We start from the raw sequence: 21193 nt of genomic DNA, 5'->3' as shown, positions 1-21193 counted from the left end.
TATGACTCAGACTGTTTTAGTTGAGCATAGTCTCAACTTGGACCTGATAATCTCTTCTGCTTTGGACCTAATCTTGACTCAAATTTACTCTCATTTAAACGTAGTTTTGACTCAGTCTCATCTCATCATCTGTCAATCTAGCTCTCACTTAAATCTACTCATGGTTTAGGACTCATTTGAGTCTTGTCTTAACTTGGCCTGACTTACATTTGGTCTCAATCTTGGCTCAGTTAGCTGGTCTTGATGTTAATTGGATTTATATTAAATTTGGTGGAAAGGAAACATAAAGTTGATTAAATATTTGTGCAGGGTTTATATCTGACTCAAACAGAAAAGGAGGCAGAACTGAACTCTTTCTGTAGAGAATTTAAAGCTGCCTCTAAAGTGGTGCGCACTTTTTATGATGAATGGAGCAACAGAACACAATGAGAATAAATAATACAGTAAAATAAACTGCATTCAGAAAGCTGAGAGAGTTCAGAGAGCTGATATTACAATACACAGTGTACTGATCTGCTCTTAATATTCAACACACACACACACACAGGTCCAGACGGACACACACACACACACACACACTATTGTAAAGGGTTTAGAGTGAGTCAGCCCATCCCTGGAGGTGTGTGTGTGTGTGTGTGTGATGAGTGAATGGAGTGTGTATTAATACTGAGTGTAGTTCACACTGCTAATACTCCTGATCTCTGCACCAATCCACTGCTTAAACATCCTAAACAACTCAATACTTTACTCTAAAGCTGCTTAAAAGTGTTATTTTAGTAATATCACTAAATAACCCCTCTAGTTTTTTTTTTTTTTTTTTATAATAAAGCATGTTTCTAATAGTAATGTGTGATTATGAAGATTCTTTAAAGATAGAATCTGTTAAAAAACACAATTGCATCAAGAATTGGTCAATTTCTGCGAGAGTAAAAGAACACTACCAGACATGGGCAACGGAGACCCATAAAACAAGACAAAACTAGTGCAAAACTAGTCAGCAAACACGACCAGGCAAACAAAACAAAAGGGACAAACCAAAGCTGTAAACAGGAAATAATGTTTAGTTGTACAACAGAGAAAAGTTAGCAATACTTCGCCAAGTCAGTGAGTTACAAACAGTTCCGAATACACAAAGCTAAATCAGAAACACGTGTCAATGATCAGTACTCAGGAGATGATGAGCAGGAGAACAGATTATAATACGTAGATTAAAACTGATTAAATATGGATAAAAATGTAAAATTACGCAGGCACTTTCTTCATGTGTTTATTCAAACTACTGCAAAGAAAATGTATAAACTTCACATTTAGTTGTTTTCTTTGTGTTCTTTGATTGTTTCAGTCTGTAGAACACAACATACAACATACATACTTCAACCCCCTCCTTTTATTCCTATATATGTTGTATTATACATGTAAGCTATATAATACTGTATGTATGTCTAACAACAGACTTCTGTCAATAAAACAAATAAATAAATAATTTTAAATACAACTTTGGGTCCCATTGTACACACCTGCACAAGGCATTTAAATTTAAATATGTTTTAACACCATATTATATATATATATATATATATAAAGATTAAATTAAAAGATATTCTGTATTTAACAAAAAAGTGCTTTTTTTGGGCAACACAAGGGCAACAGAGGGTTCATGTGTTAAATTGCAATATAATATATTATATGGATATAGCTAAATCAATCAATCAATCAATTAATTAATTATTTAATTAGGCAACCTTTATTTTAGTTCAGTAATATATTGAGGGTGATCCTCATTTTCAATGCAACCGGGCATTTAAAACTTAAAATAAATACTAAAAAATAAATTAAAATTAAAACCAACTATTTAATCAGGTAAGCTAAAATAAGGTCTCTCATATTTAATTAAGAAGAAATCAAACTCAGAATAAAAGCATAAGTGAACAAATGTAAAAGAATAAAATAAATAAGTAAATATTTAGAATAATACAATATAAATACAAATAAAAAATGGAGAACTAAAAAATGAAAAAGTAGCTAAAATAGCACCAATATTATGGTATGGATTTCATGGTAACTTACTCTAATAAAGATGTACTTAAATCTAGTTACTATTAATAATGTAATTACAATACAATTATCACTGTAACAATAGAAAAGTACTGGACAAGATGTGGAAAGCTGTGTGTGTGTGTGTGTGTGTGTGTGTTGTTTAAACTGTAGCCTCTGGCTGGCGGAAGCTGGTGTTTCAGGAAAGTGCTGCTGAAAATTTTACAACACACACACACACACACACACACACACACACACACACACACACTCTCTCTCTTAACATTAATAAGCTATAAATATTCCACATAGCTCTCTGTCTGAACAAATGGAGGAGCAGCTCCCTCCATTCCTTCATCCATCCATCCCTCTATCCTCTATCCCTCGCTCCTTATTTCCACAATCTCCAACCAGACTTGTTAAAATAAAGAACACACACTGTGTTATTAGAGTTATCAAAACTAAGAACCAATAAGAATGTGAAAATATGTGAGTTTATATGTTTAACCCCCACAGTAATGATTTATAGAATCCATCCTCTCCTCTACCTGTGAAATGTCACTCCAATGCAACTCCAATGCATGATCTACCCACCCCCATGCTTCACACATGTTAGAATAGATCTATATTCTATACAAAACATGTTCATGAGGTTCTTTGCAAAGAATCACTCTTACATTATAAAGAGATCTCACCAGCTCTGTTCTTACCAGTTTCAGGCTTTTTCAGAACGAGCCGTTTAAGGGCTCGGTCACTTTTATGCAAATAACCCATTGCCACACCATGCTTACAAACCTGTCCAGTTTTCGATTTAAAAATAAAGGAATTTTTCTCCGCCCACGTCGAACTGGATGGCAGTTCTTATGAGTCTAGTGACATTTCAGTTTGGAGACATGTTTTATGTTTCGTTTTTTTTATTTAATGTTTTTTTTTTATTTTTTATTTTTTTTTATAAAATAATATGGAAAATGTACGGGGAAATAATAATATGTTATAACAGCGCACTAAAACTAGAATAAAATTGATTGAAAGTTCTTACATCTCCCTCATCTGCTGACTCACCACAGACAGTAGGTACAGATTCCTCCCTCAGACAAAGTCTCCTGGCTAATCCTGCTCTGTACTGTCTGAGGCTCTGAACCAGTAGACTGAACATTTCTTCCTCTGATCTAGTCTGGTCTAATTTCTGATGCTGAATGCTGTGGTGAGAATGTAGACACTTTTCTAATTTAATGATTTTTATATGTAGGAATATATTTTTATTTGAATATACATTACTGCAGGCGCCCCATTAGCATAGGACAGTGCGCCATCACCCCTGATCAATCTTTATAAAGGATTTTTATAATAAACAGGAGTTATGTCCCGTTTAATACTGTAATAAGGAGTTGTGAAAGTTTTCACGGTCAACTTCCTCCACCGTGTTTCTGTAAACAGCCTTTTCTTAATTAAATTACAAAATGATGAAATGTGTACCTGCTCATAGTCTTCTCCTGCTCTGTGACCATCAATTATGTGTGTGTGTGTGTGATCTTCTTTTTAATTTAGTCTACACTTATCAAAACAACAGTAAACAAACTAATTACTTAGTTACACACACACACACACACACACACACACACACACACACACAGCTTGCCCAGTTCCTGTAGAAAGCGAAATACAGCCAAAAGAATAGGACTGTGTCTAAGGTGCCAGGTGTGGTAAGCTAGAGGAGTATAAATTATGCACACTGTATATACGGATGCCCAATCATATCAGAATAATATCGATATTGGCTGATAATCGTTTTTTTTCAAACCGATACTTGCTGATGTATTTATTGTATACGAGAACCAAGCAATGCTGGCCACACTACTACACCAGGCCGACACTGCCAATCACTCTTTATAATCCATTTTATTTTAAAATATCTGTAAATATATTAAATATATCTATAAAATTGCTGGTACCCCTTGGATATTGTAAGAAAAGAAAAGTCCCAGAATGGTCGCAAAAAAACTATGAAAATCAAAATATTATTTTAAAGTTAAGTAAACTCATTAAACAATTAAGGCCTGGACAAAAAATATGGTTCCCCTGAAAATGTGTTCATTCATAGTTTTGATGCCTTAAGTGCGAATCTTCATACAATGTATGATAAAGATGTAAAATAAATTTAAAATAAAGAAAACGCATTGAATATATATTATATATATATATTATTCAGAAATGTTTGAGCCAAAGTGGACTTAATGGGAGACGACCAAAGAGGACACCATTGTTGCCGAACTACATGTTGACAATCGACACATGGAACATCTTTATGCTTCAATACAGGCCCTACCATCTCATTAAATAAGCAAACTTAACTGTTTTATTTGTGCTGCTAATGAAATTCACAAAATTCACAAAAAAAGTCTAGAAGGGGGTCACAGAGTTAAAAAGGTTGAGAACCCCTGTCTTACGCACTTTCAGACTGTGATAATTATGATTTTATCGTCCTCTGATGCTGAACTTAATCAATGAGACTAATTTACAATTCAAGTTTGAGGCCTGATCAATTTTAGACAATATATATATATATATTATATATGTGTTATTCTTATTAAGTAGCATGCCTACAGCAATTCTGCAAGGGTCAATACTTCAGTAATAATTAACAATCTGTATAATATACAGCCCACAACACACACACACACACACACACACACACACTTGTAATTTAACTTTTAAAAGAAAGTAAAACTGCTGTACAGTTTAGTCGGGTACAGCATACAGAGAAACACTCAACCAGCAGCTCCTTTATTCTCACTTTAATAATAATACAATACTGTTCAATAAGTCCAACACTGCCACACACACACACACCAACACACACAGAGGACATATATGAAATGGGACATCACCTGTCCTGCCATAGTGTTCATATTCAGCTACGTTAACTATCTGATACACATACAGACAGTACTAGTCTAGCACCTCATCTTTAATATAATAAACACATACAAACCGACCAACGGCACCACAGCTAATCCCTCTAACTCCAGTTTAACCAGTGGACAATGATTACAGCCTGCAGCACTAGCTTAATAAATTAAAAAGAGGCCAGATCATTATAGCATAAACAGTGTGGTTTAAAAGGGATGTCAGATTTTTTAGCATTTTTAGGCTTCAATACAGACCTGGCAACATATGACTGAATCTCCAGCGGTAATGCTGAAGCCCTGTTTGTTTTTTCTTATACTTAATTTTCTGAATTGTGTTTTGAGTTAGTCTTGTCTCAGCACTGCCTATGCATCAGTATTAAAATCTGGATTTGTTTTAAAATATATAGACACATAGATATGTTTATTTCCACGGAACAATGTGTGTTGAAGTCAGAAGATCAGAAACAGAGAAACAGAGGTGTGTGTGTGTGTGTGTGTGTGCGTGTGTGTGTGTGTGTATTAGTTTATGGTTGAAGTGGTATCAGTCCTACCTTCACGTGGTTGTATTCGCTCTTGTTGGCGTCTGTGTTGACTTGTTTATTTTCAGGGCGGGGCTTTAGGACCTGCCTCAGAGGGCTGGAGATCGGTAATCCAGTCACACTGATTCCATCTGAAACAAACAACAATTAAAAAAATAAATAAAACCAACAGATCCAGTACTGATATCTGACTGATAGAGTTACTTCTGAACACAATGTTAACATGTATTACATATATATGTCCCACAACTCAACAGCGCAATAAATCAAACACAGCATTTATCCCACAACTCAAATAACTCAAAAAATCAAATGCAGTATATACCCCACAACTCAAATAACCCAAAAAAATCAAATGCAGTATGTATCCCACAACTCAAATAACCCAAAAAATCAAATGCAGTATATATCCCACAACTCAAATAACTCAAAAAAATCAAATGCAGTATATATCCCACAACACAATTCAGTAAAAAAATCAAATGCAGTATATATCCCACAACACAATTCAGTAAAAAAATCAAATGCAGTATGTATCCCACAACTCAAATAACCCAAAAAATCAAATGCAGTATATATCCCACAACTCAAATAACTCAAAAAAATCAAATGCAGTATATATCCCACAACACAATTCAGTAAAACAATCAAATGCAGTATATATTCCACAACTTAAATAACGCAATAAATCAAATACGGTATGTATACCACAACTCAATAACTCAAAAAAATCAAATACAGTATATATCCCACAACTCAATAAATCAAATATGGTATATATCCCACAACTCAAATAACTCAACAAGTAAAATACAGTATGTATCTCACAAACTCAATAACTCAATAAATAAAGAGTATCTAATTTAAATAACCCAATAAAAAGTACAGTGTATATCCCACAACTCAAATAACTCAACAAACCCAGTAGAGTAGATATACCACAATTTAAATAACTCAATAAATCACAGTATATATCACAGTATATAAAACACAGTACATACCCCACAACTCAAATAACTCGATAAATCAACTTTGGAATATATACCACCAATTAAACAACTCCATAAACTCATAATTCAAATTAATCCCAAAGCCTAAATAATGCAACAAAATTAATAAAATCCAAGAAATCAAATAACTCTATAAATCACATAAAAAACAGAAACCATGATGAAAAAAAAAATTCCATAAACCAGAATGCAGAACTTTTTAAAAACCCCTCACAGTGAGTGTTTACTGGTTAAACTGGAGTTTTAGTTTGCTGCAGTAACAGCCTGAACTCTTCTGGGAAGGTTGAGGTTGATGTTGGTAGATTGCTGTGAGGAGGTTTAGATTGTATACAGCCTCATGAGAGCAGCAGGTACAGGTGAGGAACAGGTGAGGAGCGCTCTCCATCATTCAGAGATCACTGCTGCTCCACTACAGAGGAAGCTCATCGTGGGATTTATCCACAGTGCTGGACTGAGAGCAGTTCATGCTTTGAGATAACATCTCCAGCTTTTCTCCAGAGCTTCCCTCAGAAAATCAAATCCAACGCTGAAACTCAAAGATACTGCAGATCCTGGAGGAACTGGATGGAGCTCCATCACCTCAGCGGGGATTTGGGCTTTGGAATTGGACTGAGAGCAGCTCGTGCTTTGAGATTCCATCAGAAGAAAGGCTTGAGTGTTGCTGCTGATGCTGCTGACGTCACGGTAGATCCCTCAGGTGTTGTAGAGCTCGATGAGATTCACCTGATCTTTACCGCAACTTTTTATTTTATTTTATTTTTGCTTTATCATTAACTACAAGCATAATCCACTGAGTGAATTATTACAGTAAAACTTAACGGTCATGCATCTTGCCATCAGCTGCCGGAGCCCTGAGAGAGCACAATTGGTCTCTCTCTCTCTGGGTGCGTACAGTAGATGACGCTCTCTCTTTCCCCTCATCACTCCTAGGGTGATGTGGATCAGCACAAGGCTGCGTCTATGAGCTGATGTATCAGAACCGAGTCGCTGCGCTTTCCTCCGAGCGTTAGCGCTGTGATGCTACTCGGTAATGCTACAGCATCAGCAGCAGCTCAAAAAGAGGCGGAGTCTGACTTCACATGTATCGGAAGAGGCATGTGCTAGTCTTCACCCTCCTGGTGTTGAGGCATCACTAGTGATGAGTAAGTTGGGAGAAAATGGGGAAAAAAACAAAAACTGTACTCCACACTATTATGGTTAAACTTTAGAGGTTATAATGTTTGATCTGTGAAAGGGGAACATCATCTTCCAGGAAGGAATGTGGTAGAAAAACAATGAAAATACTAGAAATTAAGATGTGTTTTTTTCTTTTTTTTTGTTTTTTTTCTCTCCATTTTTCCCCAATTTACACGCCAATTGCCCAACCCACTCATTAGTGGTGCTGATGAACATCACCCTAGGAGTGATGTGGAGAGAGGGCGCCATCTATCCACCGAGAGAGCAAGGTCAATTGTGCTCTCTCAGGGCTCTGGTAGCTGATGGCAAGTTACATGAACAGGATTCAAACCGGCAATCTCCTGATCATAGTGGCAGCGCTTTAGCCCCCAGGAATATGGTTAATAGTGAAGTTTGGATTTCATCTTCTCCAGCACCACAGTACACAACATAAATTAGTCAGCAGACTTCTTCTGAGGGAGGGATCTGTACCTTCTGTCTGTTGTAATTTAGCAAATGAGGGAGATGTAAAGACTTTCAAATAATACATTTTCTGCTTCTATCACAGTTAAGCATCAATTAGCTTGTTCGTGTTTTGCCATGTAGTACAAGCTAGCACTAAAGTGACATCAACCCAAATACTGTACTTATAAAGCATCATTTCAACTAACATTTAGACATTTAATGTAGGTGCACCACAGCTCCTACACAGTCTGGAGAGGTATGTTACAATTTTCTTAATAAAATTTTTGAGTAATCTTTTTAGTGTACATTAAAAAGCAGTGCTTCTCTTGAAGTTTTGGTTTCAGAAGTTTTTCCAGCAGCACAGTACACAGCAAAATTGGTCAGCAGACTTCTTCCGAGGGAGGGATCTGTACCTACTGTCTGTGGTAATTCAGCAAATGAGGGAGATGTAAAGACTTTTCTGCTTCTTGTTTCGACATTTAGCACAAGCTAACTCTAACGTGACATCAGCCCAAAAACGAAAATTTAGACATTCAATGTAGACGTACCACAGCTCCTACACAGTCTGGAGAGGTATGTTACAATTTTCTTAATAAAATTTTGGAGTAATCTTTTTAGTGTACATTAAAAAGCAGTGCTTCTCTTGAAGTTTTGGTTTCAGAAGTTTTTCCAGCACCACAGTACACAGCAAAATTGGTCAGCAGACTTCTTCTGAGGGTAGAATCTGTACCTACTGTCAGTGGTAATTCAGCAAATAGGGAGATGTAAAGGCTTTCAAATAATGAGTTTTCTGCTTCTTGTTTTGACATTTTGCACAAGCCAACACTAACGTGACATCAGCCCAAAAACAAACATTTAGACATTCATTGTAGACGCACCACAGCTCCTACACAGTCTAAATAGGTATGTAACAATTTTCTTAGTAAAATTTTAGTAATCTTTTTAGTGTACATTAAAAAGCAATGCTTCTCTTGTTGAAAGTTTTGGTTTCAGAAGTTTCTCCAGCACCACAGTGCACAGCAAAATTGGTGAGCAGACTTCTTCTGAGGGAGGAATCTGTACCTACTGTCTGTTGTAATTCAGCAGATGAGAGAGATGTAAAGACTTACAAATAATGAGTTTTCTGCTTCTTGTTTTGCCATTTAGCACAAGCTAACGCTTAAGTGACATCAGCTCAAATACTGTACTTATGAAGCATCATTTTAACAAACGTTTTTACATCTGGTGAAGGTTCACCACAGCTCCTACACAGTGTGTAGAGGTGTGTATAGCACTGCTCGTGTTCTCGTACACTGCTGGTGTGTTTGAAGGCTCTGCAGATTGCGTCAGAGCTCCAGCAACCAACACCCCGACATCTGCACTCGCGTCTACAGCCGGATTTGCATATGCAGGACGCACGTGAGCGAATGACGCAGGGTTATTGAGTTCAAAGCCTGATATCAGTGCGAGGGGAGGAGCGCTAACGGGCTACGCAAACGCCGGCTCACGCGTCACGCTGAAGTCACCCGGAGCAGATAGGAAACGAGACGCGTGAGAGCTGAATAATAAAACTATAAAAAAAATACACACTCATTCACTTTCATTCACAAAGAACTCACACAGCTCTGCAGCCCGGACCAATTACGATCTAACACACACACACACACACACACACACACTCTAGTACCTACACTACGCTCTGCTCTCCTCGCCTTCTGGCCACTTCCGAAAAAACTCAGTCAAAAAACACACTACATTCATTTACCTTAATCCATGCTGACCAGATAAGTGAGGTCAATATACCATCATAATAATCCAGCAAACAATTACAGTAAATACTAATTACAGTACTCTAAATACAGAAATGAGTCACTTACATGTCCTCCATCAATTCCAGAGGACTAAAAAAAAAAAAGTCCTGCTGTAAAAAGAAAACCGCGTTTCGGTTTCATCTTCTCCAGCACCACAGTGTACAGCAGGATTAGCCAACAGACTTCGTCTGAGGGAGGGATCTGTACCTACTGTGATTAAATTGATCAAATTTAGTTGAGCAGCTAATTTATTATTGTAGCGTTAGAGAGAGAGAGAGAGAGAGAGAGAGAGAGAGAGAGAGAGAAAGAGAAAGAGAAGAAAAAAAAAAATATATATATATATATATATATATATATAGAGAGAGAGAGAGAGAGAGATCTTCACATGACTTCACTTGAAGTTTTGGTTTCATCTTTTTCAGCACCACAGTACATGACAGGATTAGTTGGCAGACTTCATCTGAGGGAGGGATCTGTAATCTGTACATACTGTCTATCAAATCCAGTTGAGCAGCTAGTTTGCTTTTGAGAAAGAAAGAGAGATCTTCACATGACTTTCTGTTGAAGTTTCGGTTTCATCTTCTCCAGCACCACAGTACACAGCAGGATTAGTCAGCAGACTTTGTCTGAGGGAGGGATCTGTACCTACTGTCGATTAAATTGATAAAATTCAGTTGAGCAGCTAGTTTGTTTTTGCAGCTTTAGCTGAACTAACCCGCGTGGACGGCAGGCGGTGTGATATCGGGGATACTGTGTATGATCCGGCAGGAGAGGTGATGCGGTAAATGTGGGCGGGGCTTTGCTGTCAGGAGGGAACATCTAGACGCTCTGGTGATGCACTGTACTTTGTACTCAAGGTCACAGTGGTGTTACAAGACTGGTGTTTCCTCTAAATTGGCCAGTAAGTGGAAGTACAAGGTGGGGGCTTGTAATACAAAGAGAGAGAGAGAGAGAAAAAGAGAGAGAGAAAGAGTGGGGAAAGAGAGAGAGATAAGGAGGGTGATCAGGAGTGAATTGGGGGTTATTATACACACACATAACTCTTCCAGCTCCCGGCAGAGAGAGAGGCAGAGCAGACGAGGCGATCCATTACACCATTACTCCTCTCTTCTTCTCTCTTTCATTCCTCTTCTCCGCCCTCTCTATCTATCTGTCTATCGCTCCCTGAAATAGAAAAATCCATAACCCGCCGCAGGCTGAGAAACGATACGCTTTAAACAAACCGTAAATAAAACACACTGCAATCGGTTTCCGAGAGTTCAATTAGAGTGCGGGGCGTTATCTCTTTATGATATACAGGATGATGCTCACTCCACACACACACACATACACACACCTTTATTTCTGCTTCTGTGGGCTTTCTATTTCTCATAATATTTTTTTTTAGTATTTATTAAACATATTTTGCCTTCAGACAGACCTTAGGCTCCGTCCTCAAGCACACGCATGGATATGTGAGGAAATGTTATAAACCACTTTTTTGCAGACCTAAAATCCTTCAATTTTCCCAAAAGTCATCATCATCAGTGCTCCTTATAATCTGGTTCTCCTTATGTATGAATTCTACCAGTCAGGTATTAAGGAGCAGTAAAGCCACTCTGCTGAAGTACAGAGTTGTAAGGATGAGTTTTCAGTGAAGTTCTTGACCAGCACTAATGCTGGGTGCAGCAGCATTAGCATTAGCCGCTAACCATAGCGCTAGCTCTTTTGCCCTGTTCAGAGGTGAGTATATCGACTGGAGTCTGCGTGTTTACAGAGTTAAAACAAGCTATGAGGGACGAACTGCTTACTGATAGAGGCCTGGAATAACAGAACTCTCAGGGTTCCTCACTCTAACGCTATTGAGCGGCATTTACTAGAGACAAGTGCTGCGGTTAGCAGCTAATGCTAATGCCGCTGCACCCAGCCGTGGTGCTGGAGAAACTTTACTGAGAAACTCACCTTCTAAATCTAAGCTTACTGTAAATAAATTGAAAAGAGCTTTACTCACCCAAATTAACAGTTTTCAGGAGAGAAATCTGTGTAGATTAACATCCAGTGCTTGTTTAACTTAAAATATATATATTTTTTCTTTTAAGAATTATGTTTTCTTAGGTGCTTCCCCATTAGAAAGGAAATATGGCTACACCCTCGCTCACTTCAATGTAGGCATCCTTACTAGTGTCACTTAATGACCATTATAATACAATAAATTTAAGTTATACAGGAACACAGGCTGAATTATTCTGTAAACAAAAAAGTGTTAAAAACAGAATCTGTTTTATACTTTAGATTCTTCTAAGTGGCACATTTATCTTTGAGGACAGATCTGCAAATAAATTAAAGAAAGAAATAAAGAAAAAACATTAAATGAGAATGTGTGAGGTGTGTCCAAATTTTGACTGGTTTTGTAGCTTTGCTACAAATGCTACAAAAATGTCGACAAATGGACTGAGCCATTCTAACACATGAATATTCTCTGATCTAAACCATTCCACTCTAGCTCTGGCTGTATGTTTAGGGTCATCGTCTTGCTGGAAGGTTCAAATCTTTTACAGCCTCAAACAGGTTTTCTTTAGTACTGCCCTGTATTTGGCATCATCCATGCTCTATTCCCATCAAATCTGACCAGCCTCCCTGTCCCTGCTGAAATAAAGCCTCCCCACAGCATGATGCTACCACCACCATGTTTCACAGTGGGATGATGTCTTTGGTATTCTGTACGGTGTTAATTAACTTTGGTTTAATCTGGTCAGAGCACCTCCACACCTTTCACTTCCACAATTGCTGTGTATCGTATTGCTGTACATTGATGCCCTGATAAGAGTTTGTTTCCAAAATTGGTTTGATTGTACGATTCATGAATGCATTCTCCCTCCTGTGAATCTCTGCAGCTCCTCTAGAGTGATCATGGACGCCTTGCATGGATGTCTTGGCTTCTTCTCTAATTCCCAATATAATACATTTTATCAAGTTTTAGTGGGTGTCAAATGAAAATGTGGTATGAGTTCAATGGTATGAATCCTTTTTGAAAGCACTGTATTACTCTATTAGTAAATCCTAATATTCTCTTACACCCAATAATTCATCTGCAACGATAAGTCCAGCTGCAGATACTGGAACTCCTAGATAGCTCATTTAATGTTCAAGATGATGAAACTAAACCTGCATGTGAAGCATCACCTGCCACGACCATTACCACCCACTGCACTGTCCACTCTGGGTGGTAATATTAGCCTTGGGGAACAGTTGATGGTTTATTCACACATTGCTTTTATTATCCCACAATTTTATTATATACAGCAGTTAGTATGTTAACTGTAATTATTTTTTTCTAGAGAGTTAATATAAAATAAAGTAGAGGAATTTCTGATCAATTTCCCTTTTTTTTTTTTTTTTTTTCCTTCAAGAGCCTAAATCAGACTGAGGCTGTTCTGAGCTGCTGTGGAAAAACCTCAATACAGCAAACAGTCCTCCCACCTCTTCAATATCTACTATAGACTGAACAGAATAGAGTCAACAACTGCACACGACTGCTATATAACACACACACACACACACACACACACGATTACAATGTGTACACAAACCCCACACCTGACACCTCACCAAACACACTGAATACAGGACAAAAACTCACAACAGAACAGCAGCAGCAGCAGCAGCACATCGTCTGGTGGAAAAACATTTATTTATTATATTATTTTTTTATATTTCTTTCTTTATTCATAACCTTTCCCTCAGCTAAAGCTGACACACTCTAAAAGCTCCACTCATTACAGCTCTTCCTGTACTGTCAGACACTCCACACACACACACACACACACACACGAAACACAGGATGTTGTGTCTGTGCGTCTGACCCTAAAAATCACGGCAACGGAAGATGTGGGAACAGAGCAAACAAAAGCTTTATTTGACTGTGTTCCCCTGAGTGCAGCTCTCTGAGCAATTTACTATCATGACACACACACACATATACTTATTACACTCCAAAAAATATATCAAAAATATATATATAAAAAAAAAAACTTAACACTCACAAATATTCTTTCTCACACAGTATGCTCAAATACACACATAAATGTAATGTGCAGCTTGATTTAGGGTGTGTCAGTGTGTCTTTGCTATCGTAACAACGGAAAAATACACCTTGTTAGACTCGAAACGCAAAGAAAAAGACACTTACTATTTTTTTTTTTATTAATCATGGGTGTGGTTAGTTAATTTTGAGAGTAACGTGAAATAAACCAATCAGTGTGTCTCTCTTGCTCATCATTCCCTTTAAGAGTCATGTGTGCTCTGACTGGTGGATTGCTACTTTAACGTTGCAGCTTACTGGAGGTGTCCAACGCTTCTCAGAGGAGAGAAAAATGACCTGCTTATTCACACTCGTTCATTCTGTTTACTGTTGATGTAAAAATTGGGTTTGTGCACTGCTAAGATAGCAATGAACGTCTGATTGTTGTCTAGACGTGTGCCATATCATATCGTACGCAATAATTAATTATATTTCTTTTTACTGTTTTTAGCAAAAGAAAACTTCACACTGTTCTCATTTCCCATTATATATCTACTAGATACAGATTATATATGTCCAGTACCATTAATGTTAATTTAATCCTGGATATATGGAGATATTTGGAGTGCATTATTAATATTATTATTGTCATGACATTCTGGATCATTGACTTCAAATACAAATCTGTTACAAATCTGATAAATTTCTTGTATTTTTTTTTTTTTATATCTCAGTTAGGGCTGTGCCATATGATATCATATGCAATAATAACATGTAATTTTCATTTTGTTGCAGTAGTGTATTCTTTAAATTTTAGGGCCATATCACCCACCCCTTCTGTTGATGTCTGTCTAGGTTGTATTCAGTCAGTGGAGCACCTGTGTTTTTTGTTGCCAAGATAGAGATAGCAATACTCCAAAAATGTACCTGAACACCTGTACCTTATTTCCAGACCACCACCCCCATCAGTGTAGATATATTCAGAAGTACTGTTGCTATTTAAACGAGGCAAGTGGGAAGTGTGAAAATAGACTGTTGGTGGGGTGTAAGATAACAATGAGCTTTCCAATGCATAGTGCACAGGGTGCAAGATGGGACCCATTAAATCATTTATATTGTTTATCGACAGATCATCATGTAGCTAAAGCTACTCTAAAGCTAATAAATCAGCACATTACTCTTAGAACCATTAATAAAATGAACAGCACTCAACTTCAATCCCAAAATTAGCACAACGTAAGGTAATCTAAGGATTTGTGGGAGGAGCCTCAGTGAAAGAACTGCACGAACAGCACCTCCTCCTCTAAGAATAGATCTGAGACTCTGTAAATACATTACAGGAGGAGAGTCCAGTCTGACCATGATGGAAGACAAGTCAATATCTCTAGATAATTTACATAATGAAGAGATAATTCATTCAGAGGGAAAAACAGTGGACTGGACCACAGTGTGTCACCAGAGATTCACTACAGCACTATAGTCCTAAACAGTGACTAAACTGAACTAATTTACAATCCAGCTTTCAGTCTGAACTGCTGACTAGAGTTTAGACTCTCTGCCAGACGCCCAAACTAAACTCGGCTCTGTTGGACAGGGCTCAAGAAAAAGGTCTGTGACCTAAGCCTACATTTTTGATGCTATTTTTACTTTATATAAACTTGTAGCACTCGGGTTAAGACCAAAACAACTGTACAAAGACGTGCAAGAGGAGCTGGTCTTAGTCTGGTTTCAAACAAACGCCAAAAAGGTTAGTTTTTAGTGAAAACGCTATCTGAACTATCAAATATAGCATTCAGGTTTGAGATAAACAACTGTTCAGGTTCAGTTTAACCTGATTTATTGTCCAGATAATTACTGCAGCCATTAACTAATGCATCCTTGCTGCATGCTAAACTGTTTTCACACTAAGTGCTGAATGTAAAGCATTCCCAGCTTAACACAACTCTCTTTCCTGCATGGACATGCATCCAATCAAAAACAATGCTTTAAAGGTCTTATTCTATTGTTTTTAAATTCATTGTAAAATGTCTAGTTGTGTCTCTATATTTTTCCAGTGTTTCTATTTAGCCCTGTTTTAGATCACTGAATTAGTGTTCTTTGAAGAAAGTTTGGGCTCTTGCTCATAAAATATTCATACATGCAAATATATATATATATATATATATATATATATATATATATATATATATATATATATATATATATATATATATATATCACCTCTGATTGGCTAACCGCACTACAGCAGAGAACGCCTACCTGCCTTCCCCAGTCAATTTTAAAGCTCCAAAACTCAAAGGACAAAATGTTTTCAGAGATTCAGACTTAGTTATAAAGATACAGCACTCACTGCTTATCCTCAAGTATCCTCAAGTTCAGTCGCAAAGACAGTCAAAAATGTTATGATGAAACTGGCACTCATCAGGACCGCCCCAGGAAATAAAGAGTAAGAGTTTCCTCTGTTGTACAGGATAAGTTCATCAGTGTTACCAGCCTCAGAAACCACAAGTTAACAAACAGCTCCACAGATAAGAGTATCTAAAAGCTTCTTCACAGAGTATTTAGGTTTGTTTAACAGTAATTTTAAGTTACTACATGATTCCTAATATGTTCCTTCATAGACTGACAGATTACTTTACTATTTATTTACTATGTAGGAAAAAAAATGCTGTAAACTGCTGTGAATCAAAATGCACAGTCAGTTTTTTACCACTGTCCACCACTGCCCTGTCTACACAACGCAGCACAGCACTGTATTCCACTCCTCACTAAACCCATGCCTCCAGTAGGAAAGACTGGTAATGTAGTTGACCCTGACTGTGGATTTCATTTTGTGTGAAATCCTCTCGAGGCGTGCTTGTGCTGGGAGCTCAGAGCGTGGAAAGCACTCATTCTAACACCGAGATCAAATCCCATGGTGGACTTCTCAGAAACAGCTGTACACTCCTTTCACAAAGACCTTGATCAAATTGTGTTCACCTGGAGAAACCCAGCCCTGAGCTGAGTGCTCTGTAAAATGAATGTGTAGCCTTCAACCTACAGGATTACAGAGAAATGCTAGAAGATTGGTTCCATAACAAATAGAACCACTGGAGCAGGACCTGTGCTTACTTTACTCCATGATAGGCAAGTTCTAGAGGGATATAAATCCCCCAGTACTGAGAACACTATGGAGAAGTGAAAGAACTGTCTTCTCTGGAATTATGGAGCTCCATCCAGTACTTTTGGGATAAATTGGGGAATTGGAAATGACTTTGGGAATTTGGGTATGAGTTGGTAAGTTGAGGATTTGAGAATGAGTTGGGGAATTTGGGAGGAGTCTGGAAATTGGGGACAAGGTGGGGAATTGAGGATGAGTTGGGGAATTGGGGATGAGCTGGGGTATTGGGGTGAGCTGGGGTATTGGGGTGAGCTGGGAAATTTGGGGTTAGTTGGGGAATTGGGGGTGAGATGGGGAATTGGAAACGAGGTGGGGAATTGGGAAAGAGTTGGGGAATTGGGGTGAGCTATGGAAATTGGGGATGAGGTGGGGAATTGGGGATGAGTTGGGGAATTGGGGACAAGTTGGGGAATTGGGGATGAGCTGGAGAATTGGGGATGAGCTGGGGAATTGGGGGTGAGGTGGGGAATTGGGGTGAGCTGGGGAATTGTGGATGAGTTGGGGTATTGGGGATGAGTTGGGGAATTAGGGTGAGCTGGGGAATTGGGGTGACAAGGGGAATTGGGGGTAAGCTGGGGAATTGGGGATGAGTTGAGGAAATGGGGGTAAACTGGGGAATTGGGGATGAGTTGGGGAATTGGGGACAAGTTGAGGAATTGGGGTAAACTGGGGAATTGGGCTAAGCTGGGGAATTGGGGATGAGTTGGGGAATTGGGGATGAGTTGGGTAATTCGGGGTAAGCTAGGGAATTGGGGATGAGTTGGGGAGTTGGGAATGACAGGGAATTAGGGGTGAGTTGGGGAATTGGGGATAAGTTGGGAATGAGGTGGGAATTTGGAATGACTTTTTTTTTGTTTGTTTTTGCCTTGTCAGGAATCTGTAACAGACGTTGGATCTTGACCCATGAAGACATATCAAACATATATCTCCTCTCACCTACATGAGGTAGAGGAACCAGATAACATACTGTAAATTCTATTGTTAGAGAACACAGTGGGTCCTAGCATAGACCCCTGTGGAACTATGGAACATAGACCATTTGAAACAGTTTTGAAGAACATTTTAAAGTGTGTAGAAAATAATTATTACTATGTTGGTTAGATGCAATGGTTTATTTCAGCTGTTCCTGCAATTAAAGAGCTGAAGAAAAGCAGAATTACTGTGGGCTGATCCCGGACGAGCCCCCAATTAATGTAAGACCATCAGAAACTGTAACTCAGAGAAACTAAGCCACAAACAAACTTTATATTTAATTTACATAATAATAAGCAACAACTTCTAATCAGTAATCAGCTTACTACCCTCATCAAGCAGACAGGTCTTGAGAGGCAGATGAACCGAACGGAGAGACGCTCTGAGAGATAATGAGCCCCAAGTGGCTGATCCAGGCAACTGCATAGCACCTAATCTAATTACCAACACATATCTCTTACAATATGCATTACAGGAGTATCTCAGCCCCTGAAGGGCACGGCGAGCAGACGATGAAGCAGAGCATGCTGGTCTGATGTGATCTGAGTGACTCACTGCTCTCTGAGAGAAATACTGATCACGAGGAGGAGGACTGGAGGAATGCTGCTGCTGCTGCTGGGGGTGACGTTTACCGTCGGGGGCATTGGGTTTAAAAGACTGTAGAAGAATGATCTCATCAAAACTCAAGCTAATTGGTGGGCTGCTATTTCCAGCATAGCGTAATGTGGGGGGTGGTTGGGGAGGGGATAACGGACGGACCCCGCCCTGAAGAAGAGTCTCAGTGAGAAACATCCTCGACTCCATCCTGCACGCCCTCTCAGTCTGCTGCTGCTCTCTCTCTCTGGAGCCAGACCTGACTTTAATCTGTCTGCGTCCCTCTGTCTGTCCGTCTGTCATTGTGTTTAAGTTCAGAGAGCTTCACCCCAGCAGCTCACATTCACTCCTATAACAATATAACAACAAACCAGACAGAGAGAGAGAGAATGAGTGAGTAAGAGACATACATAAAGTGAGAGAGAGAGTGAGAGGGTAAGAAAGAGTGAGAGTGAGAGAGAGAAAAAGAGAGAAAGAAAGAGTAAGTGAAAGAGAAATAGTGAAAGAATGATAGTGAAAGAGAGAGAAAATGACAGAAACATAGTAAGTATTAGAGTGAGAGTGTGAGAGAGAAACAGTGAACGAATGAAAGAAAGTGAAAGTATGAAAAGATGAGAGTGAGAGTATGTGAAAGAATAAGTGAAAGTGAGAAAGAGTGAACAAATGAAAAGTAAGAGAGCATGAAAGAATGAGAGTAAAAGAAAGAAAGAAAGAAAGAAAGAAAGAAAGAAAGAAAGAAAGAAAGAAAGAAAGAAAGAAGGAACAAGAGAAAGTGAAATAATGAGTGAAAGGGAAAAATAGTGAAAATATTAGAATGCGATTGAAAAAGAGTAAAAGAATGAGAGTAAATGTGAGAAAGAATGAGAAGGTGTCACGAATGACCCAGGCAGGGAGACGAGGAGACGGACGCAAGTGCAGGTAGGAACCAAAAATAAATAATTTATTAAATAAATAAAGGATATAAATAACAAAGAAATAACTAGATACTGAATAATAAAGTAAACCAAACAAACGAGAGGAACTAGTGAACATAAACTAAACAAACCAGAAGTACTAAGGATATAAACAAACAGGGAGTAATTAAACAAAGAAACAAACAGAGCTAAGAACATAAAGAAACTAGAAACTACCAAGAATAACCAAGAAAATAAACAAAACTAAACAGGGCAGGGATATATATATATATACAAGGGAAACAACAAGAAGCAAAAACACTAAGAAATAAACAAGGAAATAGACTATATATATATATATATATATATATATATATATATATACATGGCAATAACAGAGAAAAACACAGAGCAAGGAATCAGGAGCACGGTAAAACAAACTAGGAATAAACGCGGAGAAACACAGAGAGACAAAACAACAGAGGTTAGTGCAAAGACAGACGGAGGACAAGTGGCACAGGGGATCTATTTAACAAACAGGAAACACACTAGAATTGGAAACACCTGGGGAAGGGGCGGAGCTACAAATGAGAAACAGGTGATGGAAAACTACTGACAGGAGACACAGAGGGGCACAGGTCACGTGGGGAAGACACACAGAGACATGAGACAGGGCTAAGACATGACAGAAGGAGGGAAAGAATGAGCATGAGAGTGAAAGAGTGAAAGTATGAGATTGAGAGAAAGAGTGAAAGAATGAGAGTGAGAGAAAGAGTAAAATGATGAGACTGAACAAATGAGAGAGAGAAAGTGTGAAAGAATGAGAACGAGAAAGAGTAAGAGAATGAGAGAAAAATAGTAAAAAAATGGGAGTGAGGAAGAGAACGAGTGAAAAAATGAGAGTAAGAGAGTAAAAAATGAGTGAGAATGAGACAGAGTGAAAGAACGAGAGAAAAAGGATAAAGATTGAGAGTGTGAGAGAGTGAAAGTGAGTGAGAGTGAATGAAAGGGTGATAGAGTAAAAGAATTAGAGAGAGAGTGTGTGTTAGAGAAACAGACACATAGAGAGAGAGAGAGAGAGAGAGAGAGAGAGAGAGAGAGAGAGATAAGGAAGGGGAGGAAGTTATTCTTGTAGGATTACCTCACACTGACCCCTGACATCATCATATCCATAATTACTAGAAAAGAGAAGATACAGGGAAAGGAGAGAAGGATGAATGAAGGAGAAAGAGAGAGAGAACCAGACAGACAGAAATAAAGAGGAGAGGGAACGGACAAAGAGAAACAAGGAAAGCAAAGACAAATGAATAAAAGAGAGAGAGAGAGAGAGATATTGACAGAGATGAAGGGAAGAGACAATAGACAGAACAGTGAAATGAGAAGTTAAAAAAGAGAGTAGGACAAAAAGAAAGAAAGAAAAGAAAAAAACACTAAAGAATAAAGAGAAAAAAGAAACAATGAGGAGGATATTTTCTATATTAAGTAGGATATATTAAGTATTGAAAATATGTAACATATGTCGTTGCTGTCCTATTAAATAAATAAAAAAACACTTATCTCCATTTTTGTCGATTTTTAGTTTACTACATAATTTGAAAAGTCAAACTATCCCTCACACTGTGCCAATTTTTTCTAATGAATGGACCAATAGAAACTCGTCAAAATGACCTGA

At 38.1% G+C, this 21193-nt stretch overlaps 1 protein-coding gene across 2 annotated transcripts in view; it reads right to left on the bottom strand.

Annotated features, from left to right (window-relative positions):
* Nucleotides 1-5452: 5452 nt before the first annotated feature.
* Nucleotides 5453-21193, bottom strand: part of LOC103028681 (trafficking protein particle complex subunit 9) — a 158658-nt gene continuing 142917 nt past the window's right edge. For both annotated transcript variants that reach the window (XM_049472991.1, XM_049472992.1), the window contains one exon: nucleotides 5453-5613. In XM_049472991.1, coding sequence (XP_049328948.1) covers nucleotides 5468-5613 — 146 coding nt within the window. In that variant the 3' untranslated portion in view covers nucleotides 5453-5467. The remainder of the gene's footprint in view (nucleotides 5614-21193) is intronic.

The sequence above is a fragment of the Astyanax mexicanus genome, unplaced genomic scaffold, assembly GCF_023375975.1.
Source record: "Astyanax mexicanus isolate ESR-SI-001 unplaced genomic scaffold, AstMex3_surface scaffold_32, whole genome shotgun sequence".
In the NCBI taxonomy this organism is placed as follows: domain Eukaryota; kingdom Metazoa; phylum Chordata; class Actinopteri; order Characiformes; family Acestrorhamphidae; genus Astyanax; species Astyanax mexicanus.
Note: the sequence above shows the minus strand (reverse complement) of the source record. Positions and strands in the feature narration are given on the sequence as shown.